At 50.9% G+C, this 21,795-nt stretch overlaps 6 protein-coding genes and 1 non-coding gene across 7 annotated transcripts; 3 read left to right on the top strand and 4 right to left on the bottom strand.

The window, feature by feature from the left end:
- Positions 1–468: 468 nt before the first annotated feature.
- Positions 469–2,520, bottom strand: IWZ02DRAFT_437334 (uncharacterized protein; the record flags this gene model as incomplete). The annotated part of the gene is made up of 5 exons (XM_066766612.1): positions 469–879; positions 1,024–1,421; positions 1,510–1,777; positions 1,830–2,259; positions 2,486–2,520. 5 exons carry the CDS (start codon positions 2,518–2,520, stop codon positions 469–471), a joined length of 1,542 nt encoding a protein of 513 aa, XP_066618136.1.
- A 1,749-nt stretch (positions 2,521–4,269) lies between these two features.
- Positions 4,270–5,718, top strand: IWZ02DRAFT_494763 (uncharacterized protein; the record flags this gene model as incomplete). The annotated part of the gene is made up of 2 exons (XM_066770066.1): positions 4,270–4,435; positions 4,490–5,718. The coding sequence occupies 2 exons, from the start codon at positions 4,270–4,272 to the stop codon at positions 5,716–5,718; spliced, it is 1,395 nt and encodes a 464-aa protein (XP_066618135.1).
- Positions 5,719–6,096: 378 nt separating this feature from the next.
- On the top strand, positions 6,097–6,876 carry IWZ02DRAFT_437332 (uncharacterized protein; the record flags this gene model as incomplete). The annotated part of the gene is made up of 1 exon (XM_066766611.1): positions 6,097–6,876. One exon carries the CDS (start codon positions 6,097–6,099, stop codon positions 6,874–6,876), a length of 780 nt encoding a protein of 259 aa, XP_066618134.1.
- A 4,018-nt stretch (positions 6,877–10,894) lies between these two features.
- IWZ02DRAFT_437329 (uncharacterized protein) lies at positions 10,895–12,311 on the top strand (the record flags this gene model as incomplete). Its single annotated transcript, XM_066766610.1, has 3 exons — positions 10,895–10,988; positions 11,199–12,243; positions 12,308–12,311. 3 exons carry the CDS (start codon positions 10,895–10,897, stop codon positions 12,309–12,311), a joined length of 1,143 nt encoding a protein of 380 aa, XP_066618133.1.
- Positions 12,312–15,736: 3,425 nt separating this feature from the next.
- On the bottom strand, positions 15,737–17,004 carry IWZ02DRAFT_494759 (uncharacterized protein; the record flags this gene model as incomplete). Its single annotated transcript, XM_066770065.1, has 2 exons — positions 15,737–15,940; positions 16,192–17,004. The coding sequence occupies 2 exons, from the start codon at positions 17,002–17,004 to the stop codon at positions 15,737–15,739; spliced, it is 1,017 nt and encodes a 338-aa protein (XP_066618132.1).
- A 1,009-nt stretch (positions 17,005–18,013) lies between these two features.
- IWZ02DRAFT_510547 (uncharacterized protein) lies at positions 18,014–19,452 on the bottom strand (the record flags this gene model as incomplete). The annotated part of the gene is made up of 5 exons (XM_066770508.1): positions 18,014–18,125; positions 18,186–18,694; positions 18,757–19,068; positions 19,101–19,176; positions 19,200–19,452. The coding sequence occupies 5 exons, from the start codon at positions 19,450–19,452 to the stop codon at positions 18,025–18,027; spliced, it is 1,251 nt and encodes a 416-aa protein (XP_066618131.1). The 3' UTR covers positions 18,014–18,024.
- Positions 19,453–19,856: 404 nt separating this feature from the next.
- IWZ02DRAFT_t124 lies at positions 19,857–19,945 on the bottom strand. Its single transcript has one exon. It is a non-coding gene; the product is annotated as a tRNA-Asp (tRNA).
- Between the last annotated feature and the right edge of the window lie 1,850 nt (positions 19,946–21,795).

Genomic DNA, 21,795 nt, shown 5'->3' with positions numbered 1-21,795 from the left:
AAAGTTAGACATATATCAAGATAGTTTTGTGAAGAACGATGAAGAGGATTTATGCGAGTATCATTGCCTCCAAGCATACAGCGTGAATGCGAAAATTCAGAGGGCATCGGGAGGCGAGCCAGTAGGCAGCTACTTGCCTGGGCGAATTTTTGAGGCATGACGGGAGCACCTTCGCAAAAAGTTCCATCGACAGAGCGATAATGAAAGGCAATTGACTCTGGCATTGAGACTGCCTGGAAAGGGTCGAGAGGATCAAGGAACAAATTGATAGGAAAAGAAACTGGTTTGGATTGCATGTATCTATCTACGCCCGCTTATCCACCCATCCAGGCCGGCAACCACTGCGACAGACATGTGTCCCGGTCACAAGACATCTTGGTTGAAGGGACCTTGCCTTTTGCGCTGTGCCCGTGTCCACCGATGCAACAACACGCCCGAAATCCCCAGTCCAGCGTTCCAATGTATTTCTCAATGTCGGTCCACGCAGTCCGCCGAGTGGATCTTCTCCGGAAGACAGAAATTCATGCACATCTTCAGAGTCTCGAGAGCGGCTTGCGCGTCTTGCAGGAGGGCGACGCAGTGGCGGTGCTCATCAGGGTCGAGGTCACTTGGGAACCGTCCATTTTCCAAGGACTCGATGGAGGAGCGCTCTTCGAAAGGGAAGCCGTGGCGTCCATCGTTGAAACGCGTGGAAATCTTGGAGACCAGGTCGTCGGTGCCTTTTGGGCCGGAGAGCGTTGGCCGCCGATTTTGTCGACGGCGTGGATCTTGGTTGAAGGGACCTTGCCGAGGAGCGGGTGTCGCGGAATGAGAGCTTCGGGTGAGGACGTCAGGTCTGAGGGGTGGGGAACTGTCCGGATTGGAGGATCGGAGGGACTCCTAAATAGCGGGTACGGCAGTGGGGGAGCAGCTTGTGGGGTATCAGAAGGCTGCGCGTATAATGTTAGGACGAGATAAGAAATTTGGATGTGAGGCCCACTTACTGAGCAACAGACGCTAGATTGGGGTATGTTAGAACGAAACCAGTCTTGCGTTTCTTGGGAGTCGTAGCTGGGGAAGCATGCCTTCCGTTTTGCAGATGGCGCCAACATCAGAGACGGGAAAATTGACAGGGTCGTTGCCGATCTTCTTCAAGATGGTATAGAAGCTTCCCTCTGCTGAGTGGGGATTCTTGTTCTCGAGCTCCTCGGTCATCACCGTACAGTCGAGCTGAAACACGCATGCTCTGGTCGATTCCATTCTCAATGGCTTGGTGCTGAACCTTTTGGAGAGAGCAATCAAGCTTGGCATCGTTGTTGGCTGGTGGGAATTGAAGCTCTTTGCCGATCTCGTCGAATAATGGGAGACATGAGGGCTTTTAAGTTCATTTCCGCGATCATGTTTGACACGTATTTGAACCACTCCATGAAATAGCCCCCTTCCTTTGTGGTAGAGCCAAGCATGAACAGCAAGAGGCTGCTTAGATTATGTCAGCACAAGACGATGGAAGGGAGAGGGGGAACGACTTACCGAATGAGGAGATGGATAGTGGGAAGTGACAGAATGAGTGGCCACCACAGCAACGAACGAAGGTCAGGAAGCTCTGGGGTGACCTTCCGCTTTGCAGATGCTCTGGTCGATATCGTGATGGGTTGCTCAGTGCCGGAACGTTCACAGAGCACAGGAGCTTGGTGTCATTGTTCGCTGGAGGGAACGGGAGCTCCTTTCCAATCTCGCCGAAGAAGGAGAGTCCAGTCTTCTCGCTGAACCGAAATGCTGTCTCACGGGTGTGAAACAACTACCCCTGGTCAGTTTGTCAGAACTTCGATTGAGAAAGGCAGTTAACTTACGCGAGGACGGCAGTGGTGTAGCTCAAGCACCAGCGAGTAGTTGCGGAATTTCTCACCGAGAGCCTCGACACCCTGGACGGTGGCGTACGAAAGAGCAGGGCTCTCGCCGGATCCGAGATCGCCCGACCCGCCAGAGCGAGCCGGCTTTTGTAGCTGGTTGCCGGCCCGTCTCCAGCGGCTGTTTGACCCGCCAGAGCGAGCCGGCTTTTGTAGCTGGTTGCCGGCTCGCCTCCGGCGGCTGCCCGGAAGGGTGTGCCCATGTACAGCTTTGCCGTTTTGCCGAAGGAGACCAAGATGGTCCGGCAAAGAAGCCAGGCAGAAGGTGGTGATGATGTTTAAGGTGGAGAGGATGGGAGGATGGGTTGAGGTTGGAGGGCGGTGAAGTGAGTGATATTTTTGTGAATGGGACTGTGCGCTCGGGTAAGGGGGCCTTTATTCCGCATCCCAGACCACGTGATACTTCTCGAATCAACAAAGACTGCCTAAGGGTCCGCTTCTGCACTCTGTGATTTAGGAGCTGCTCTTGCTGGAGATGCAAATTGTGAAGATACACTGGGGGCATTAAACGACCTTTAATCGATACTTGCTATCCGAAGTTCACCAGGACATCAACTAAGCGGGTGTTACTTCATGGTCTTGAGGAACCTAGGCAGTACCCTGGCGCAAGACCTGGTAGATATTGTCTTCCCATTGCCTCTGAACAACTCGTACCACCGTAATATGATGATAATGCTCTTTTCCATCGAATTCCATGCGTATTTATAGCCTAGAGACGTGGAAACTACACCGCCATTTTGACGCTCGCATCATTCTCCATGTCCATTAACTCTGTCTCCTGCACTGTGGACATTTGCAAGACGCTTCCTACACGCATTTTCGGGCTCGAATTTTTTGTTGGAGGCTAATTTATTAGCCAATGATCCCAAATGGCTACGGACAGACAGAGCCAAATGCAGCGGGCGTACATGGGTCGCGAACAGTCGAGACCGTGGAATCGAATGGATCTGTGGGGCAAGAGAACTTTCGGTAGGTGGCCCAGGGTATTGAAGTGCCAGTAGTAATCATATATCCGGTCTAAAGTAGTCCAAAAGGCTGAGCGTGCTTCCTTCAGCAGGAATGGCTTCCACGAAAGCCAGGCTTTGCCGTGCGCAAGCTGGTTCCCCAATGCTCAAGACACAGCCTTGTCGTTTCGAAAACGACATCACAAACTGCTCATGTCCCCGCTTTCGCTCCTGTTTCTACCTGCATTGTCTGTTTCAATGGCTGTGGGAATGGATTGGCGCTGAAATTTGCCTGTTCTACTGCAACCGTTTGTTGCAAAGGGTCGAAATAAGGCTCTGCATGGCGCAAGGGACGCTGTCGATCAAATTGCCGTTCTCAGACATCGCGTGCGACCGGGGCCCACGGTTGCATGGGGTCCCTGACGCTAGCGACCCGACCGCACCTCATCACTCTATATTCGGACGGACAACTTCTTTTGGAACTCATTTTGAGGATTTGGGAGGAGTAACAACTGGACATCTGGAGAGAAGATTGTCTTGCAAGCCGTCAGCATGATGTTAGCTAAGGTCGAAACCGGGAGGAAACGCGTTCTACAGGGCTGGCAATCTGTTTGTCGATCCTTGCTATGGGCTTGACTCCCTAGCTTGCGATATCAAAGCGGCATAAAAGCTGACTCTTATCCCGGTATCCGAATGGTTGTCTGGCGCCCCTCGGAAGAAAGTCGCGATCGCCCCGCTCGTCGTTGCTGTAGCTTTCATCCGTTTCCCTCGTGCAGTCCTGGCAGTCTTCTATCGCTGCCCTTCGGACTGGAGCATGTCATATTGGAGCAGACCCGTGTTTGACAGTGTTTTGAGACCTTTCGGAATACACCCGTGGATAGGACTGCTGGTGATGCGGTCTCTCCAGCCTTGTTTCCGCGAAGCAGCCATAACGCGGTTGTAGGCGCTCCTTGAATCTGTTCCAATGGTCAGATATACTTGTATATTCAAGAGAAAAGCATGGGGTTGACGATAGATCTCCTGCTTCATGGCTGCTCGAGGGGCGCGGAAGTGATGTCTGCCTTTTCGCGAGGTCCCCGGGTCGACATTGGTATCCTTTGCCAAGCCCAGCTTTCTAAATCCTTTTCGATGACGGATTTGTTGCGAGATATCGAACGAGAAGAGCACATAGTAAAAACTTGGGCGAAGCGGGAGGGACGAGGTGCTAATTTCTCGGGGCCAGATGGACGACCAGACCCCTCGACGACCGGCGCACAGACCGCATCACCACCAACTGAAGTGCAGACTGTCGTCGTCTTGTTTATCTCTTCTCAACCATCTTCTTCTCCATCACTCTATCACCATCTTGCCTTTTGCTGAGCCTGCCGCTCACTACCGTCATCTCCTTACGGCTTCGCATCAACAAAAGCTTGCCATCATCTCTCTTTTCTTCCATCACGATGTCCCTCCGCATCAGAAAGCCTCGCGGATTCCCGTCGTCTCGTGCCGCGACGCCCTCTTCAAAAAGACGGCGCACGCAAGAGGCGTCTGGCCTTGACGCACTTCCAGTGCCCGACCTACCCATCCCTGCGGAAACGCAAATGGAGCATGACCACGAGGCCGACGGTTAGTACTTAAAACTAAGGATCCAACTGAGAAAAATACTGATTACACTGCTAGACTACTTTCCAGATGAGAAGGCATTTGAGTCCTCGCAGCCAGCTGCCTTTCACAAGCCCGAGCAGTGTTTGACGGCCTTGCCGTCCATGGAAAAGTCCCCAGAGAAGATGCATCCCTCCCAGGACTCCGCTGTATCCATGGACCTGAACAAGAGTCTGCCTCCCTCTCCACCCAAGCGGCTCTTCGGCTTCCTCAGGGAGAAGCAGTATATGGCCCACGCTGCCGCCAAAAACACCACCACCAACGCCGACGCCCCGTCCACCAGCCGCAGCCGTCGAGTCATAACCAGCGTTGGAGGAGGCCTTCGGGCACTTCGTTTGTTGAGCCGCTCCCATGCCGACTTGCGCAAGGAGAGCTCCCGGGCGGCCGCCTCATCAACGCACCTTGCTGTGGGTGTGCCCGCGTGCCCGACCCGTCGAGCCTACAAGCTCGCGAGCGCGTCCGCTGTGGAGCTCTCGTCTGGTCACCCTGCCCCGACCTCGAACGCTCCCACTGCCTACCTGCAGTTCCCCTCCCCGCCTGGACAAAAGCTGGAAGACCCGGAACTGATGAAGGTGCGCGCCTCTTTAGAGAAGGAGTTGGAGGAGCAGGATCCCCTTTTTGCCTTTGGCAGGTCGAGTCTCCCTCTGCCCCGAGTCCGTGGTCGCCAGCAGCGGCAACAACTCGCTGAACTGGAGGTGCGCTCCCGTTCTCCCAGCACAGAGACGGTGATCCGGCGCCCGCGCTCCTCCAGCGTGGAGACAGTCCTTCGCGCCGCCCGCCGCGCCAGCACTCCCGCCCGTCTGCCGCTGACTCCGGTCATCCTGGGCCAGCCCATCGCCGCTGCTCGTCCCTCGCCCGCGGTTATTGTTTCTGCTGCCATCAACACCACCGCCACCATCACTGACGCAGCTGCCGCCGCTGTTGACGCCTGCCGGGTCCACCGCTCGGGTTCTCGCAACTTCTCTCGCCCGTTCGCGTTCGGTGTTCAGGGGGTCGTTGGGGGACGTGGGGAGGAGAAGAAGGAGGAGGAGCTTGAGTTGGATGGAGAGGCCGTCGGACTGGCCATCTCGATGGGATCCTCGTCAGTCAAGCCGCTGCAGCGTCAGCAGGCGGCATCCCTCGCGGGAGACTGCGTTAGCCCTGTCGAAGATACGCCGGCCGACTGGCCACTGAGGAAGATGCGGTCGTTCGTTGGAGATGCGGCGTTGGACAAGCCGCTGCCCGCCCTTCCAGAGGAGACAGAGTAGTTTGGGGGTCCTTCAGCTTGGCATCTTGGATTTGGGGGAGTACTGTGATTGGCCGTCTTCGCTTTGGACTCGTGAAGGATTGATTCGGCGTCCGGGGTAATGGTAGTAAAGACAAATGTGACGATTGCTTGATTGAGTCGAACCATTGGAAGCCATCTAAATGCGAAGTGCCAAAAGTAGGACTATTCATGACTACAGCCTGCCAGTAGCGTGCATTTTCAACGAACAAACCCGGTGTCTTCACAAACAGTTCAATCTGCCAAGTCAAAATATGAAAGCAGTCGATGAGCAAGCAAATCAGCCAACTCCGAGATTGGAAAGCAGTGATAGCCTCTCCAATGGAGCTCACTGGCGCCATCTCAATTTCTCATTCTCTGAATGTCCGAATTATATAGACATGCCGCTGCGCAGGTTTTGTCCATGTCGCTTTTGACACTTCCAGATATCGATGTGTTGAGTGTTTTGGACTACGTCGTCGCTGTCTTAACAAAGCCCGGCAATGGGCTCGACTGTGCGTTTTCCCAAGCCACGTTGTCCGCCGACTCCAAACAACACCTCGCTCTCTTCGCTCCACCACATCCACCTTCCCGTCACCACATATCACCAAGAATCGATTGGCTCCTCTTTTACTTCTTCGGTCGAGTCTCTCAATTTCTTCGGTTGTTCAGATACACAGCGTACCTCGAAACCACGCTCCAACTCCACCTTCTCACCATGTCTTCGATGGCCGACATTCGCCGCGAGTGGGATCAAGCCGAGCTGGAGCAGAACAAGGGGTTCTGGGCGGCTCATGCCGAGCGCACCAAAGAGCAGATAGAGGCCAGGAAAGAGCTCGAGAAAATACAGCTGTACAAGGAGAACGACCGCCTTCAAGACGAGCGGGACAAGGCTTTGGCCGAGCTTCAAGTGCTTCAGGAGCAGGTCTCGCACACCAAGAAGGCTGCGAATGAGAGGCAGCAGGAGGCAGTTGTCAGCTACGCTGTCCGATCTGAGGAAACCAGACCCAGCATCACGGACATGGCGGCGGCGATGGCTACGGATATTCGTGAGGTCCTGGACCTTGTCGACAAGGTTCAGGGTGCTCCTCTGGCCGCACACGAAGCCGCAGCTCGTCTCCGTCAAGACATACAGCATCTCGCAGCTCCTCACCGCAATTGAGAGGCGACAAGGTTTGTCTCCCATTCATTTCCTACTCCCCTGATCCACGCCATAGACACAGTAGGATTCTTTTGAGCTTTGCTAAACACATCAGGATAACAATCAGCATGAGGAAGTTTATAAAACCCCTTGACGGACGTTCCTCTTTCCGGTATCCCAATCCTTGTTTTGCCCAAGTCTGTCGATGGTGGCGCTCCGGTACGGCTTCCAGGGCTATCCCAGACCCGAAAGGACGGCGGAAAACTTGACAATTGTTCGTGGGATTTCAAGTTGAGGCTTGGACATACATCGCATTGGATTTTTTGCTGCAAATTGAAGAAGACTGGCGCCAAAATGCTTCTATTTGCTCGTGGGACATCTAGGTCGCGGCCGAGGTACGTCCAGCTGCATTGCTCCCAGGACACTTGCTGATTATTTTAGCCATAGGGCAAATTGCGCAAGGAAGCTGACAAGAAGCTATGGATATCGATTAGGGTCTTGGACTGTGCTCGAGGGCTGGTTAGACTCTCCTTAAATCCAAGTGATTGAAGCTCTTCTCCCATCTTCTCCTGTCCATGTCGCTATAACATAGTGTGAAATGCAGCAATCTGAGGACTGTGTGATGCATGAATAGACTATATACATAAGATAGCCTCTGGAAGCAAGATCCAACCATTTGAAGTGCCATACAAGAGGAGTCTAGCGAGTTCCGTTGACGCGGTGATGAACAATGCACGTGACACTGACTCTGACCTAGCCCCATTAACCTTGGCGGCGCTAATGCTCTGGACGGCGGCTAAACCCGACCCTCCCCTCTGATCACAGCCTCTAACCTGAATTACATCGCAATCCCTCCACCACGCTCAGATCTCACCAGCAGCCAACAGTCCTTCCTCCTATCCACGATCTGCACTATCGCAGCCTCAAGGCTCTACATCTTCTCCATAATCCTCACGGATCTTCGATCTTGATCTAATATCTGCCTACAGGTACGCCGTGCTCCAGAGTGAGAACGCTCGTTTGAGAGGCGAGAACGAAGCCTGCAAGAAGGACCTTGAGGACGAAGCCGTCAGGCAATTCCGCGAGAAGCGCCGCATGGGCCAGGAGATCAAGGAGCTGAAGGTCGAGCGCGACCAGCTCAATTTCGACAACCATTCCCTCCGCAAGCGCATCGAAGAGTCGAAGTACACCACTGTCAGGTTCAGCAAGGATCAGGAGCAGCACGAGAATGACCAGGAGGAGATCATGCGCCTTCGTAGGGTCCAGTCAGAGCTCCTTTCTCGCCTCAATATCTGCGAAACCAATCTTGACCTCATCGTTCCCGAGATCTACGACCTGGTCGACAAGGTCGACGTGACTCACAACGCTACAACTCGCATCAAGAGCGGCGTCGACGTCATGACCAGCACTCTTCGACGCCCCTCCCGGGAATTCATCACCGCCAACACCCTAGTTGCTGCAGGTAATTTCTCCTCCCCCGCAAAACCCCCTCAGAAACAATGCTGACCAATCACGCGAAGCAGGATTTCTTGAACTTGGGACACTTGGAATGTCCGTCCGGGACTGCACTATGATAGCAGCATTCCTCTGCTTTGGATTCTTGCTGTTAGGGTCTCTGGCGGGGTCTGGACAACGTTGAATTAACACATTTTGGGCTTCGGGGAGCTTGACATTCGGCAGCAGGATAGGACAACTAGCAGATTGGGAGACAAGCCGGGCCGTTAACCACATAGACAAGATGGTTCCACAATACTTCTACCGCCTGATGTGTGTTTCTCTTCGCGTTGATTGTTGACATCACACAAAGGGTTTTCTGCGTTATCCCCAAATCGAAAGATAAGCAGCGGCCGCAGGTAAAATGCAGTATGCAACCCTCGCGTTTTTCCGCATATTGTTTCCCTCGAAAGAAAGCTCCAGGGCAAAACTTTGAGTATTCGTTGCCTGTCACCTCCAGCATCGCCTCTAGCAACTTTGATCGACTGCCCGATTGATGAGTCAAACGCATCACAACCGCTTCCGCAAAATCGCAAGCAGAAGCTGCTTCTACTGAGATGTATATCACACGCCCGAACTACCATGTGTTAGTCAAACCGCCCCGGCCTCCGTCAATTTTCTTCATTCGTTACTTTCCAACATCATCCACGATTTCGTGCATTATGGGAGGTGGAGACATGGAAGAAGGTCTACCCACCGTCCAAAGTTTTCTAGACCAGCGCAAGTAATTCGAATGCAAGTACGCGAGGCTCCTCACTGAACGCAGCAGGCTCAAGGCCAGAAAGAAGGATCCGATGACGCACGCTGAGACGGATCCCTTTTCTTGGATCCCGATATTCGAAGAGAACATGAAGTCATTCGTTCCAGATTTTACTGCCGTAGAGCTGAGTCTGGCCAACCTCATTGCGCCTCTGCGGGAGATTCTTCTAGCTCTATAACAGGAGATTAACGTGTCGGAAAGCGCGAGTCCCGCAGCTTTGCAAATTTACTTGCTTCTCAACGAATAAGGTCAGACTTTACAACTTTTCGAGTGCGATTCAAGATGGGCATAGCCAGATTTGTCTCTGCCGGCCGATGTCAAGCTGATTCCATGACAATATTTTGCGAATGTACGTACAAAGCGCCGCTGGCATTTCGTCGACTATTCAGTCCTTGTTTAAATTCCCTCAGGCGCATTTCTACGCCCCTGATCTAGTCACATTGACTCCTCAAGCGTCGTGTCTCGCGGCGTTAGGAAAAATCGACTTCAGTATCATCCCGCGCTTGGGAGCTCGTCTTGAGCTAGCATCACTCCAAAACTCTTCAAATCCAGCTCAGTGGCTTGTTAAATGGTGCTCTCATGCACGAAACGATCGATAGTTGGTTTCAACATCAGCTCGCACGAAGTCAACCTTGGGCAATAAAATCTTACAATTATCTTGCCAAGTCGCCATCATTAATGACAATCCTTTGAATTTTCCGCTAATGATGCCATCTCGTTGTGTCATCCTTTCGGGGTAATAGCTCGCTGCGTATGCTCTCCTTCCCTCTTACTTTTCCATCCAAATAAAAAGAGATATAGCAACTCAGATCCAGGTTTCGTTTAACCTCCTCTGGCCTCTTGCTGGCCTTGCAGTCTTCTGTTGCTTTCTCCGTCAGTTATTCGCACTCGATTTCTTCTCTCGACGCTAGTTAGCCCTCGACTAGATGTGTATCAACATGCATGAGGAAGGTTATGAGGCCTTGCGTTAGATTGCTTGTCGCTAAATTTGAACGAGATGGCGCATTGCCATAGTCTCCCCTACACTTCCAGACTACCACCCTTCCATCCTGAATCGGGGCTTTCGATCGCTCTCCTGCAGCAAGGTAAGGCCCCAATCCAACTTCGCGCTGGCCACCTTCAAGCATCGATTCAAGGCACTGACAAGACGTTTCTGCTCAGGTGCATCAAATTTTTCCCGGCCGTGTTCCACAGCGGTTTTACTGTTCTGTCCTGCCATATCAGTCATCTAACGGAATCCCAAGAGCCACAGGGTGCCGCGCACGACATTCCGCATAAGATCTGGAAGAATAGGACAGAGGAACAGGCCGCTAGCAGCAAGGAGCCAGAAGACCGCATGCCCTTCCGTTCCGAGTTCGACTCAGTCCAAAGGCCGAATGACATATGAAGAACGGATAAAGCAAACGCACAGATATATTTGCCGGAAAAGAATTCGCTTTGGCCGTGGTCCGTCGGGACAGATGTTTGTACGAAAAGGTCGGATTATGATGGAATGGGGATTGGATACTGGGTAGGAATATCACTTATGGCTGAGGTTCTTCTCTTCTTCATGGAAAAGCTTCCTCTTTTCACTCGTATAAATGTCTCTCGTTGGACAATCCTATTATCCCGCGGGAATGCACGCATGTCTGCGTATATTGAAAATCACTTCATCGGCTATAAATGTAGTAGGAGAAGGCTGAGAGCACAGAAAACCCATGAGCCAACCAGCCATGGTGTTAGCGCCAGGCAGTCCATATTGGGTTAGGCACGTGTGCAGGCTGTATCTTGGGCCTTCGACCGCCGATGACCGCAAAGTCTGACCTCCACCACCTCCGCCGCAAATCCATTCGGTCTTACGCTGCACCAAGACCTCAGCTGTTTGCCTTCCCACTTTCTGGTCTTATCGTCGAGATCATCCTCCGACCACGATGCCTCTCCTGCTCGCTGATTGAGCCCCTCCCTAGTCTCTTTTGACAGCTTTGCACCACCAACTGCAAGCGTCGGGCCTTTAGATAAGTTTGACTCTAGCAGAGCTCTTATCCTCGTTCTCACTCCAGACAACAGTGCTCTATACCACCTCCACCGTCACCTCTACCGTCACCTCCAGCCTTTCAGCCAACGTCCAACTCCGAGAGGGCTGGCGCATCAAGAAGACGTGCACAGCAGGCGCAGCGGGCTATCGAGGAGCAGAAAGCCGCGGAGAAAGCGACCCAGGATCTCCAGATCCAGCGCACGAGGACCAACATCGCTGAGCGACACGAAACAAACCTGATCAAGGTCTCCACAAAGCGCGAATATGAGCTTCTGAGAGAGAATGACCGCTTACCCCGGGAGAGGAACGAACGCAATCATCAAGTACAGTACTTGAATGATTCTGGAGCCAGACTTCAACAAGATCAGGAGGACTTGCGGAAGGCCGCCGAAGCCAGGATTGACTCGGGCAATCGGAACGCCGCAAGTGAGATCAGGACTCTCAAGAGACGGGAAGAAGAGCTTCGACGGCAGAACCCCCGAGTGCGCCAGGAGCGAAACGAAAGCATCTGCACAGTCAAATCTCTCAATGACAGCCAGGCCAAGCTCGAACGGGAGAACGACTGCTTGAGGCAGAAGACTGCAATCTGGCACGACGTTGAAGACCAAGTCCGGATCGGGAAGCTGGAGGACGAGATTTCCAAGCTCCAAAATTTCAGGCACTCCGGTCAACGATGTGGCATCCACGATATGGAGCACTACGCCAGTGGAATGCCAGAGCAGATCAATGGCTTGCGTGGGTTGGTGAACAATCTCCAAAAAGAGAACGAGGCGTGCAAAGTCGAGCTGGCCGCAGCGCAAAGGTGCCAAACCGAACTCATTGCCGCTGCAAAGTTGCTTGTTGGGGCCATTCGTCCAGATGTTGCAGTGCTCCTGGACACATCAAGGAGTTGGTCAAGCGTCTCGGGGGAAAGATTTCTCGTCCCTCTTGGCGTCGAGGCTCTCCCTGAGCGCGCTTCTGCAAGGCAAGTCTATGAAATTGTCGTGTCTACACTCTGGCTGACGTTTTCTTCAGGTAGGCCTGCTCCGCAACCAACGCGTCTTTCCCACTCTGCGGGCTGGTTTGCGAAAACGGCTATTCTCTTAACCTGGCTCCTCGGACGTGGTGGCGAATCGATCCGGTTTGTCTTCCCCCCCCCTGGCTTTTGTTTGAGCTTCCTTCGAATGTAACACGACATCGCGTAGGTGATATCGAGCTTTTGCTCCCAACACATCCAACAGGACACTACTATAATTGGATATTGGCATTGGGGACAAGGGAGACCAGGTGTCTTGCTTCCTTCATCTTCCTCCTGCGATGCGCGTTTCTGCTTTGGTTGCTTTGGGGCTTTGTACGCCCTTAATATACAATTGAGATTGGTTTCGTCTTTCCATTGTGCCGGATTCAAGGCTTCTTCCATTTTGACGCCCCCCAAGGGATGGGATGTGCTTCTTTGCTTCTCGAAGTCAAGTCTTCTGGCCGATGTGCTGGATTCGGCGCCGCCTGTACGTGTTGGTGGACAATAAGAAGGGAGCACTGTCGAATTGACACCGGGTGTTAAATCTGCCTTGGCTCTGTCACGGCCCATCTGGGGCAACACTGCGCAGATTTACCTCCTGAATTGCTGGGCGTGTTATTTTGGTCCCGCAAGACGACGGAGATACTCCGCAAGTTCTGTTTGCCATAGAATTAGCCCGCCGTTGTTGTGGTTGCCAGTCGTCAGGTGCCGCATGACAAGATCTGGGTGGGTGTTTGGGTCGTCTGCCGACTGAGGGTCCACCTACCACCCAAAACAACACCTGCGAGTCTCTCCTCTCGCCCTCCGTCTCGAACACACAACAGACGTACTCTCATACAGTCTCAAATTTCGTCGTTGCACACCTCCAAAAACCATCCCTCCGTCATTCCTCAACTCAACATCCAAACAACCTATCTCCAATCGAAAATGGCGCCTCTCGGTCTTGGAGCAATGTTCGAGGAGCTCGCTGGCGTCTCATCCCACCAGCGCCAGCCTACACAGCTCCCAACTCCCAAGCCTGGCCATTGGGTCAGGCCGGAGGCGCGAAAGGCCAGAGCCTCTCGGAAGGTTGTTGCGGCTTCAAGCAACGGCAAACCTCGTGGATCGGCTGCAATGGTCGGAAAAGAACATCTCGACGACAAGCATAAGCATCAGTCGTCCCACTCCCATGCAGCTACTCGAGTTCATTCGCCAGTCGAATATGACACCAAGTCCGAGGACAAGTCCATCGACGGAGATGATGAGCCTGAAGTTGATGAAGCGGTGAGTAGGAGCCACAACATCCTGAACTGCAGAAACTGACGTACATGCCAGGAGAATCGCCAACTTCGTAACGACAACGCCTGGCTTCGTGCGCGCCTGGCCGAAGTCGAGAGGAGTAACCGGGCCCTCATTGACGTAAGCAGCATCAATCAACATCCCAAGACGAGAAGACTAACACGCTTGACAGGACCAGAATGGCCTCCGCAATGAGGTTTTCGGCCTTCACCAGCGTCTTGCCGTCGTCGAGGACAGCAATCAAGTTCAGCTCGAACGCATCGATGCCCTCGAAGCGCGCGAGGCCCATCTGAAGAGGGAGAACAAACGTTGGTCCAACGCCTTCACCGCCACTGAGAACGACAAAAACGGTGAAATCAACGCTCGCGACGAGATCATTCGGAGACTCAACGCCGAGAAAGCGCAAGGCCAAAAATCAGACCCGTTAAAGCTCCAGGCTCAAATTGCAGAGAAAAAAAAGGACATTGAGAAGCTGGAGGAGGCGCGCACAGTCGACGAAGAAAGGCTCCAGACTGCAGCCAGGGGTCTGCAGAACCTCGCAACTCAGCTGGCGGAGAAAGACAAGCAGATCAAGCAGCTGAAAAAAGCACGGCAGTCTGACTACCAGCAGTTGTGGGAGCATGTCGAGGACAGGAGGGAGCAGGAGGTTTTGGAGAAGGCCCTGGAGGACACGCGCGCCCAAAACACGGCTTCGCAGCGAAAGGTCCAGCAATTGGAGCAGGAAAACAAAACGCTCCAGTTCGAGGTCGACACGGCTCAGGACAGCCAGTTGTGCTTGGTATCCGACGTCACGCAGCTCATCCGCCTCGTCCGCAATGCTGGCTCTTCCGTTCCTGGCCCCATTGCGGAGGCTGCCAAGCAGATGTCGACCAAGATCGCTCGACCCTACAGTCCCCAAAAGTAGGCCTGCGCTCCTACTTGTATATCTCTCTATTTCTGTACTCGGTTCCTCTTCTTGGTTTCTCGATTTCAAAACTTCGGTTTCAACGGTTCTGTCTCGACATTTTTGTCTCGCCGGCTCGGCCTCGAAAGCCCTTGTCGTGCGACGGATCCGTATCAGGCAACTGAAAGCGATTGGGACGATGGATATGGACATGATAGGCTGGCACAGGCCGGGTCAATACAAGGTAGGCTTCCGAAATCATTTCGCTTCGCTCGGCCAGGTTCGCTAACTGCGTCTTTTGCCAGAGATTCAACTTTTCTCACTATGAAACCGCGCTCGGAACATGCAGTTTTTGTTGGAGGGAACGGGTATACGGCAGGATCACGGCCTTGGGTGTTTTTTTTTTTTGGTTTCACAATGGAGTTCATGTTCGGGTTTCAGCGGTTGATATCCCAGATTGGAGAGGAAAGGTTGGCAAGGCCAAGAGTCTGGAAGTTGGATGGCCCAATTCAATTCAATGTACTTCGTCAATCGCAAGACAAATTCGGATTTTTCGGTCGGTGAGTTGGAGTGGCTTGTCGGCCAGATGAAGAATGTATCGAAATTCAATGTCATTGTTCCTACGTCCAACTTCCAGGGCTCAAGCGTATGGCCGTTGCTCCTGCAGCCAGAGACTTTGAAGCATTTCTGCAAAGATATGTCCCAATCGAGCGCTGGCCGTGGGTCTGATTTCGTTTTTGGGCTTGTTGGACAGCTAGAGTCGTCCAAGGTTCAATGCAAGTACAAAATACATATTTGGCAACGTGAATGGCAGCGAGTCGCTCAAGGACGGTGCCATAAAGGCATATACGGCATTTCTGGCGATGAACCGGCTGTCAACGAGGAAGATTCACGCAGTATAGGTATGGCATTCACGTCACTCGCGCTGAAAAGACTCGATCTGCCCGATTCACTTCTTCGTGCCTGTTCACCGTCGAGAATGGCGCAAGATCACTGAAGCAAAGGGGAGAGTTTTGGTAGTTCCATCGTATTTAATGTTTGTCTTTTGTACTGCTTGTACCATGTTCCAGACCACGAGGCCATTCTATCGCTCCACTTTCTTGCGTTCTACGCTCGAAACCATTTCTTGGCCCAATCTGTATACCCGAGAACTAAATGCAAACTCTAGAGACAGTCCAAAGCAAAAGAGACCATGAAGTAAAGAGTGAAAACCAGAAAGAAGACAAGCAGTTGCAGAGTCGGTCGTGAAGAGAAGCAAGAAATCAGGTCATCGCAGTCTCGTGAAATAGATGGAGTTTGGGGTGGACTACGAAACCAAAGCCTTGTATTGTACATATGACGATCTCCGTGCATGAGGTCCAGGTGCGAGGCTCCTTCGACCATTTTGTACTCCACAACCGGCAGATTCAGCATGATCAATCCCTAGTTGCGCTGCTGGAAGAACCCGCTTTATTCCTAGTCGCTGGAATCGCAGTCAGAGACGCAAGCCTGGTGCTTTTTGACCGCGGGCTGGCTGTCAACTCCTGGCTGGGAAGAAATGCTCCTGTCGTCCTCGCCTGGGTGCTCACTGCGGCTGTCGCTCTCAGCCACAATGGTGTCGTTACGCTGAAGACGGGGAGTTGAGCCAAAGATTCTTTTCCGGATGCTTTGAACGAGGAACTGTCGGACTCTGAACCTCAGCAGCAGGCCTGACCTTCTCAGTGGTCCTGTAGGAGCTGTAGGGAAGATGTCTATGCAGGAGGTCGCAAAAGTCACTGGTCCCCACGACAAGCCTCTCAGGGTGCAAGGAAGAGCGAGTAGTGCCGGAGTTGGTGTTCTGGTTTTTCGGGTCTTTGATTGCGTGATTTTCGGTCTCAAGATTCGGGTGGTCTCCAGCTGGACCGTAGATGGTGTGTCGGCTGCCCATGTACCGCGTATGTGCTATCCGAAGAACTGCTGGTATCAGCCTGAGGATCTGCGCCGTAGTACTGATTTTGAGACAAATCGAAGCGAACGTGTTTAGGTGTCTCGACAATTTGCTGGCCTTCTTCGGTAGCTTGCTCACTAACAGTGCTGGATTCCGCCAGGAGGCTCTCGCAGGGAGTGTAATAGCGGGGCGGGCGGCAACAAACCAGCTGTTTGTTGAGCTGATTGAGCGAGTCTTCTGTGAGCTGGGCCATGTGATTGGTGTCCTCTGGGGCTCTCTGGGAGCTCTTGGCTTGTCCAAGTTGGTTCTGAGATGGACCACTGGCCTCCGGTTTAATTCGTCCGGTGGGCGATCTGAGTTGACCGACCAAGCTCTGGATGCGCTGGGTGGTCTCGGCCACCCGATTGGTAACCTCTTCGGGAGTGTTCAGGACCGTTACGTTGACGGAATTTACGGGCTGACGCTCCAAGAGACTGTGGGCCTCAACCCACAGGCAGTCTATGCGTTGGTCGAGACGGCGAATCCGGTAATCATTGAACCGTGGAAGGTTCTCTAGCTGGCAGGCACCGACTATCAAAGACGCGACATCGCGTTCGAGAGTCGACAGATCGAAGTTCCATCTACTTGCGTGGCCTTGGAGCTCAATGACCATCCTCCCAGCCTCGTCGAGCTTTTCCCGCAAGTGCGTGGCATGAAATTTGTTGGCTGTGTTGGGGCCCGCCATCGTTGTTCTCTGTTCCTCAACGTTGTAAGGGTCCACAGTGTTCTCCAGGCCCAGTCGTGCGGCCACCTCCCTCAGGCTTCCGAAATAGTCCATTGCGATAATGGATATAGGAGGTTTTAAGACTGTCCCTTGGTCAGCGCTCGAGCTGGGCTTTTATGCCAATTATTTGACATACATGAGGTGGTTGCTTATATACTGACGGCTGGTTCTGCAGCGAGCGGAGCGGGTAGTGTAGCTATACGAAAGGGGTTTGTTGCTAGGCCCACGGGGTGGGATCGCAGAGCGTCAGGTTCTTGACGTCCTCTGATGAGATGTCAGCTTTGGGCACGGGGAGCATGCAGGATTCTCACCAGAGATAGATGCAAAGGTTGCTTGCAGACAGCTTGTGACAATGCGCAAGAACGTGGGTGTTGTGTTGCCATGGATTCGACTATGCCTCTGCCCCGACTGCACTTCAGTTCAGTCAGCGGGCGACGACGCACAGACTTTGTATTAAAAAACTGGGCACAACCCCAATCAGTGCACGATTTTAACACCGTGAGAAAGTGAAGGTGTCATCTTGTCGTCGACTTACCCTCGCAGACGTCTAATCCGTCGATGGGCAACCACAGCCAGACGCTGCGGTTGCAAGTGGTGATTCCTTGCGAGAATATACCTCTGCTCCGCATCAGCAGAGCCAGAGTGCGATTGCATGCCTTGTTGCCACCTGAAGCCAGTACAGAACACCAAGCCTCATTAGATCTAACTTAAAGCATTAACGTTCTTCCCATCCTATCACTAAAGAGACCTGAAGAGCAATTGAACCTTCTTCCTTTAACTCCAGCAAGACTGAGTGTGATAACCCCAGCCATTGAGCCATGAGCAGGAAAAAGAAAGAGAAAAGCAAAAAGGAAAAGACAGCAGCAACAATCATAAAGAAGCCCCCAGTCCAACCCTCGGACTATGTGTCTCAGCCCCATCGCTTGAATAGGTCGACCTGGTGTCAGATCGGGAAGCCGGCGCCCCGATCCCATGGCCAACATCATTTTTTGATTGTTCCCGGACTGCGAGCTGGCCAGGAGTTGCAGGAAATCATGGAGAGAGCCTTCTAGTCAAAGTATTGCTGGTCTGACGTCATGGATCCAAGGCATCGCGGCGAGATCCGTTTGCTTTCCGATGTCCCGAGGCGGTCCTTTTGAAGTCGTTGAATCGACTTCTCAGTTCCGACGTCCAGTCTTGATGGATTCGATTAGCCAACAGCGAACAAAAAACTCGGAACAGAAGCGGTGTCTTACCTGGGCACGACGAAGAGCATCTTCCTTCACGAGCCGATCCAAATTCTTGTCTCGCTTCTTGTACATGAAGGGACTGGTCTGCTGGGGTTCCTCCGTGCCGTGGTCTCCAGCGGGACGCTCGTCGTACTTGGGGGGCGGGCGGAAAGTACTTTCCACCACGGCGAAGATCTTCCTTCAGCCGGTGGATCCTCTCCCGGTCGTAGGCAGCGTTCTTCTTCAGATCTTCTACGTTATTCTCGAGAACTTGAATCTCGTTCTGGTATTCGATCTCCTTGGATTTGTGCCTTTTGATCCAGGTTTCAGCCTTGTTGAGTTGGCTGCGCAGTGCGTCGATTTCGGCTCGCATGGTCTGCTCTTTGAACTGGAAGAGCGATGCGCCGACGCGCTGACTCTCGTGCTCCGCTTGGTGAACCTCTCTCACAGCATGGTCAACACGAGGATCGGCGACTGGTCCTCTGCGCCATGTTGGGCCGTTGGTTGTCGCAAGAGAGCTGCCAGCTTCGACATAGCTATCGGTCGTTTGGTCAGCGCACCATCTCAGACAATCTTTCTGTCGTAGGGGAACTCAAACGTATTGTTGATGTAACCGCCAAAAATGTCAGACATTTTCTCAAGCTTCTTCTTGCAGTTGCCAATTGATATCAAGACAAGATCTCGCGTCGCCGGAACTTTCGATGCCTGGAAAGACGCTGGCGAGCCTCGGAGCCTGCCTGCAGTCTGTTGTTGATGCGCAAATGACGAAGCATTCAAATTTTTGGAAGACCAGAATGAGACTTGGCGATGTTGTGAGGAGAGTGGGAAGAGTTGCGCGTCCGACGTCGAGTCGACGGAGTTGTAGACCACGGGTGGTCCGTGCATCATCAGACTGGCGACGGGCCGGGTCCTGGCAACGGCACCGCAAACTAAACAACCCACCTGAAGCCAGATCGTTGCGCCTTGGCCTGGAAAAATCGACTCTTCTGCTTCTTGTGGTCTTTGCTGGCAAGGCTGACTGCAAAAATCACTTCCTCTCACCTCCCGGGCCTCCACCAACGCCTTCGACACCGGCCAACAAAATCCACGATTCTTCTCCGTTTCTCACAACAACATCTCGTGCTGAAGGCAAACCTAGGACCAATTTCATGGGTAAATATGGCCCCAAGCCATTCGCCCTAACTGCCATCGACAAAAATCCGAAAAGAAAGGATGTTTGGAACTTGCCAACGGGGCCTGCGATCACTTCAACACGATACGAAAGAGGTGGTAGCTGAGGCAGAGGATGTGCCATAAGCTATAATTGAAGCGGTTTCCAAGCTTCCCTGGGATGCTTTCAGGGCTACTAGCGCTGCATTTTGCAAGGGGCTCGATATCTCCTCTAGCCGCAAAAAAACAAGTGCCGGTTTACGAACCAAAAAGGAGTGCTCGTCTTTAGCGAGGAATGGTGCTCTCTCTGTAAAAGAGCGACCAAAAAGAGTGTTCGGATCTTTCCAAGGGAGATTGCGGATTCTTCAATACGATACAAAAGACAAGGTGGCTGTTGCTGAATATGTGCTACCAGCTACATATAAAGCTGTTTCCAAGCATTTCTAGGATCTCCTCCTGCCTCGGAAGTAGTGCTGCATGTTGTAAAAAGACAAAGTGCCTGCATATCGAACAAAAAGATTTGATACCCGTCTTAGACGAGGGATGGTACTCTCCGACGGGGAATCGAACCCCGGTCTCCCGCGCTTACACTACGCTATAATGACAAGCGGAAATCATCACCACTAGACCATCGAAGACTTATGTCGTTAATACGAAGATAAGAGCTACTATAATATCTAAACTAAAATCTAAAAAGTTATAATTAATTAATTAATTATTTTACGTCTTACTAGAGCTATAGGCTATCTAAGACGGAGCTATCTATAGGGGATACTATATATTTTTATAAGGTAAGTAGGGATGCCTAGCTAAAGAGTCTTATATAATAAAGTTTAATTAATTAATTAATTAATTAATTATTTTACGTCTTACTAGAGCTATAGGCTATCTAAGATAGAGCTATCTATAGGGGATACCGCGTACATTTATAAGGTAAGTAGGGATGCCTAGCTAAAGAATCTTATATAATAAAGTATAATTCTTAGTATAATATTAGTATAGGGTTATTATAGATAGATAGTTTATCTAGGCTTTTTTTAGGTAAGGGGGGGCTAAGAACTAGCCTTCCTACTATTATCTAAGTAGATAGGTAGTATGAAGTAAGAGTAAGGAAAGAAAGGGGGATAGGAAGAAGGCGTATATAGAAAAGTAAATATAGTATAGGGTAGTAGGTAAGGTAGATTATATATATACTCTACTATAGCATTCTAGTACTATCCCTAATAGCACTATTTTTTAGTTAGTATTATATAATACCTTTCTTAGTACCTATAAAGGTAAAAAAGGTAGGTAAGGTTTTTAACTAGTAGTATACATCTTCTAGCTAACTAGTATAGTTAGCTAATACTTATTATAGAAAATAAATAATGCTAAAGAACCTAGGTTTAATCTATATTAATGTTACTTATAATTTAATCTAGCCCTATTACCGCTGTTAGATGACTATATATTAATATTATTACTAATAATAGAGCTCTATATGCCGCCCTAGCCTAGGTATACTATATAGATAAATAATATTAAGCCCTTACCTTACTACTAAATAGTCATCTAATTATTATTAGGAGTAGGAGGATTTAGCTAGAGTAGTTACGGAGTAGTCATCTAAGCTATATTAACGCCTTCCTAATCTAGAGGGCTAGGGTCTTAGTAGAGACTCTATATAAGGTAGAGGAGGGGTATAAGCCTAGAGGGTATTAGGTAGATTATAGATAAAGGGGTCCTTTCCTTAATTATCTTTAGTTAGAGGGGTTCTAGGGTAGTACCTATAGGAACTATAAGTAGAGGGATTATAGAGCTTATTATTTACTCTACTAGTAGAGATTAGAATAGATTCTCTCCTCTTCTTTTTACTCTTCTTTTTACCCTTAGTCTACTATTTATATATGCTATACCCTAGTAGAAACCTTCATCTAATATATGAATTTAAGTATGAATTATCTACTAATATCTTCTTAGAATAGCTCTCTATAGGGTATAGAGGCTATTTTCCTACTATTATTATTATACGCCTTACGTACTACCTATATAGCTTCTCTCCTAGTAGAGCTATAGAGTAGGTAGTTACTAATAAGGTGTTATAGTATTTATTAGGTGGTATTATTATAGCTATAATTATCCTAGTCTATCTTACTAAACCATACTAGGTAGGCTCTAAAGTAGCTATAGTTTAGTTTTAATTAGAAGTAGGCTAATGCTTCTAGTTATCTATACTTAGGAAGTTAGATAGACGTCCTTAGTATAGATAGGAAGTTATATACATATAACCCCTAGGATAGTAGTATCTATGCTTCCTAGTATTATATAGTATATGTTATCTATTCTACTATAGTTCTTTATCATATGCGTATTCTAAGGAGGGTAGTACTTAAGTAGTCATTCTCTAGGGTTAGCCTAGTAGCCTCCTTTATAAGGGCGTCTACTTATAGGTTTCCTCTAATCCCTATATAGCTAAGGGCCTATAAGAAGGTAAGACTACCTTATCTAG

The sequence above is a fragment of the Phyllosticta citriasiana genome (assembly GCF_038021145.1).
Source record: "Phyllosticta citriasiana strain CBS 120426 chromosome Unknown IWZ02scaffold_19, whole genome shotgun sequence".
Taxonomy (NCBI): domain Eukaryota; kingdom Fungi; phylum Ascomycota; class Dothideomycetes; order Botryosphaeriales; family Phyllostictaceae; genus Phyllosticta; species Phyllosticta citriasiana.
Note: the sequence above shows the minus strand (reverse complement) of the source record. Positions and strands in the feature narration are given on the sequence as shown.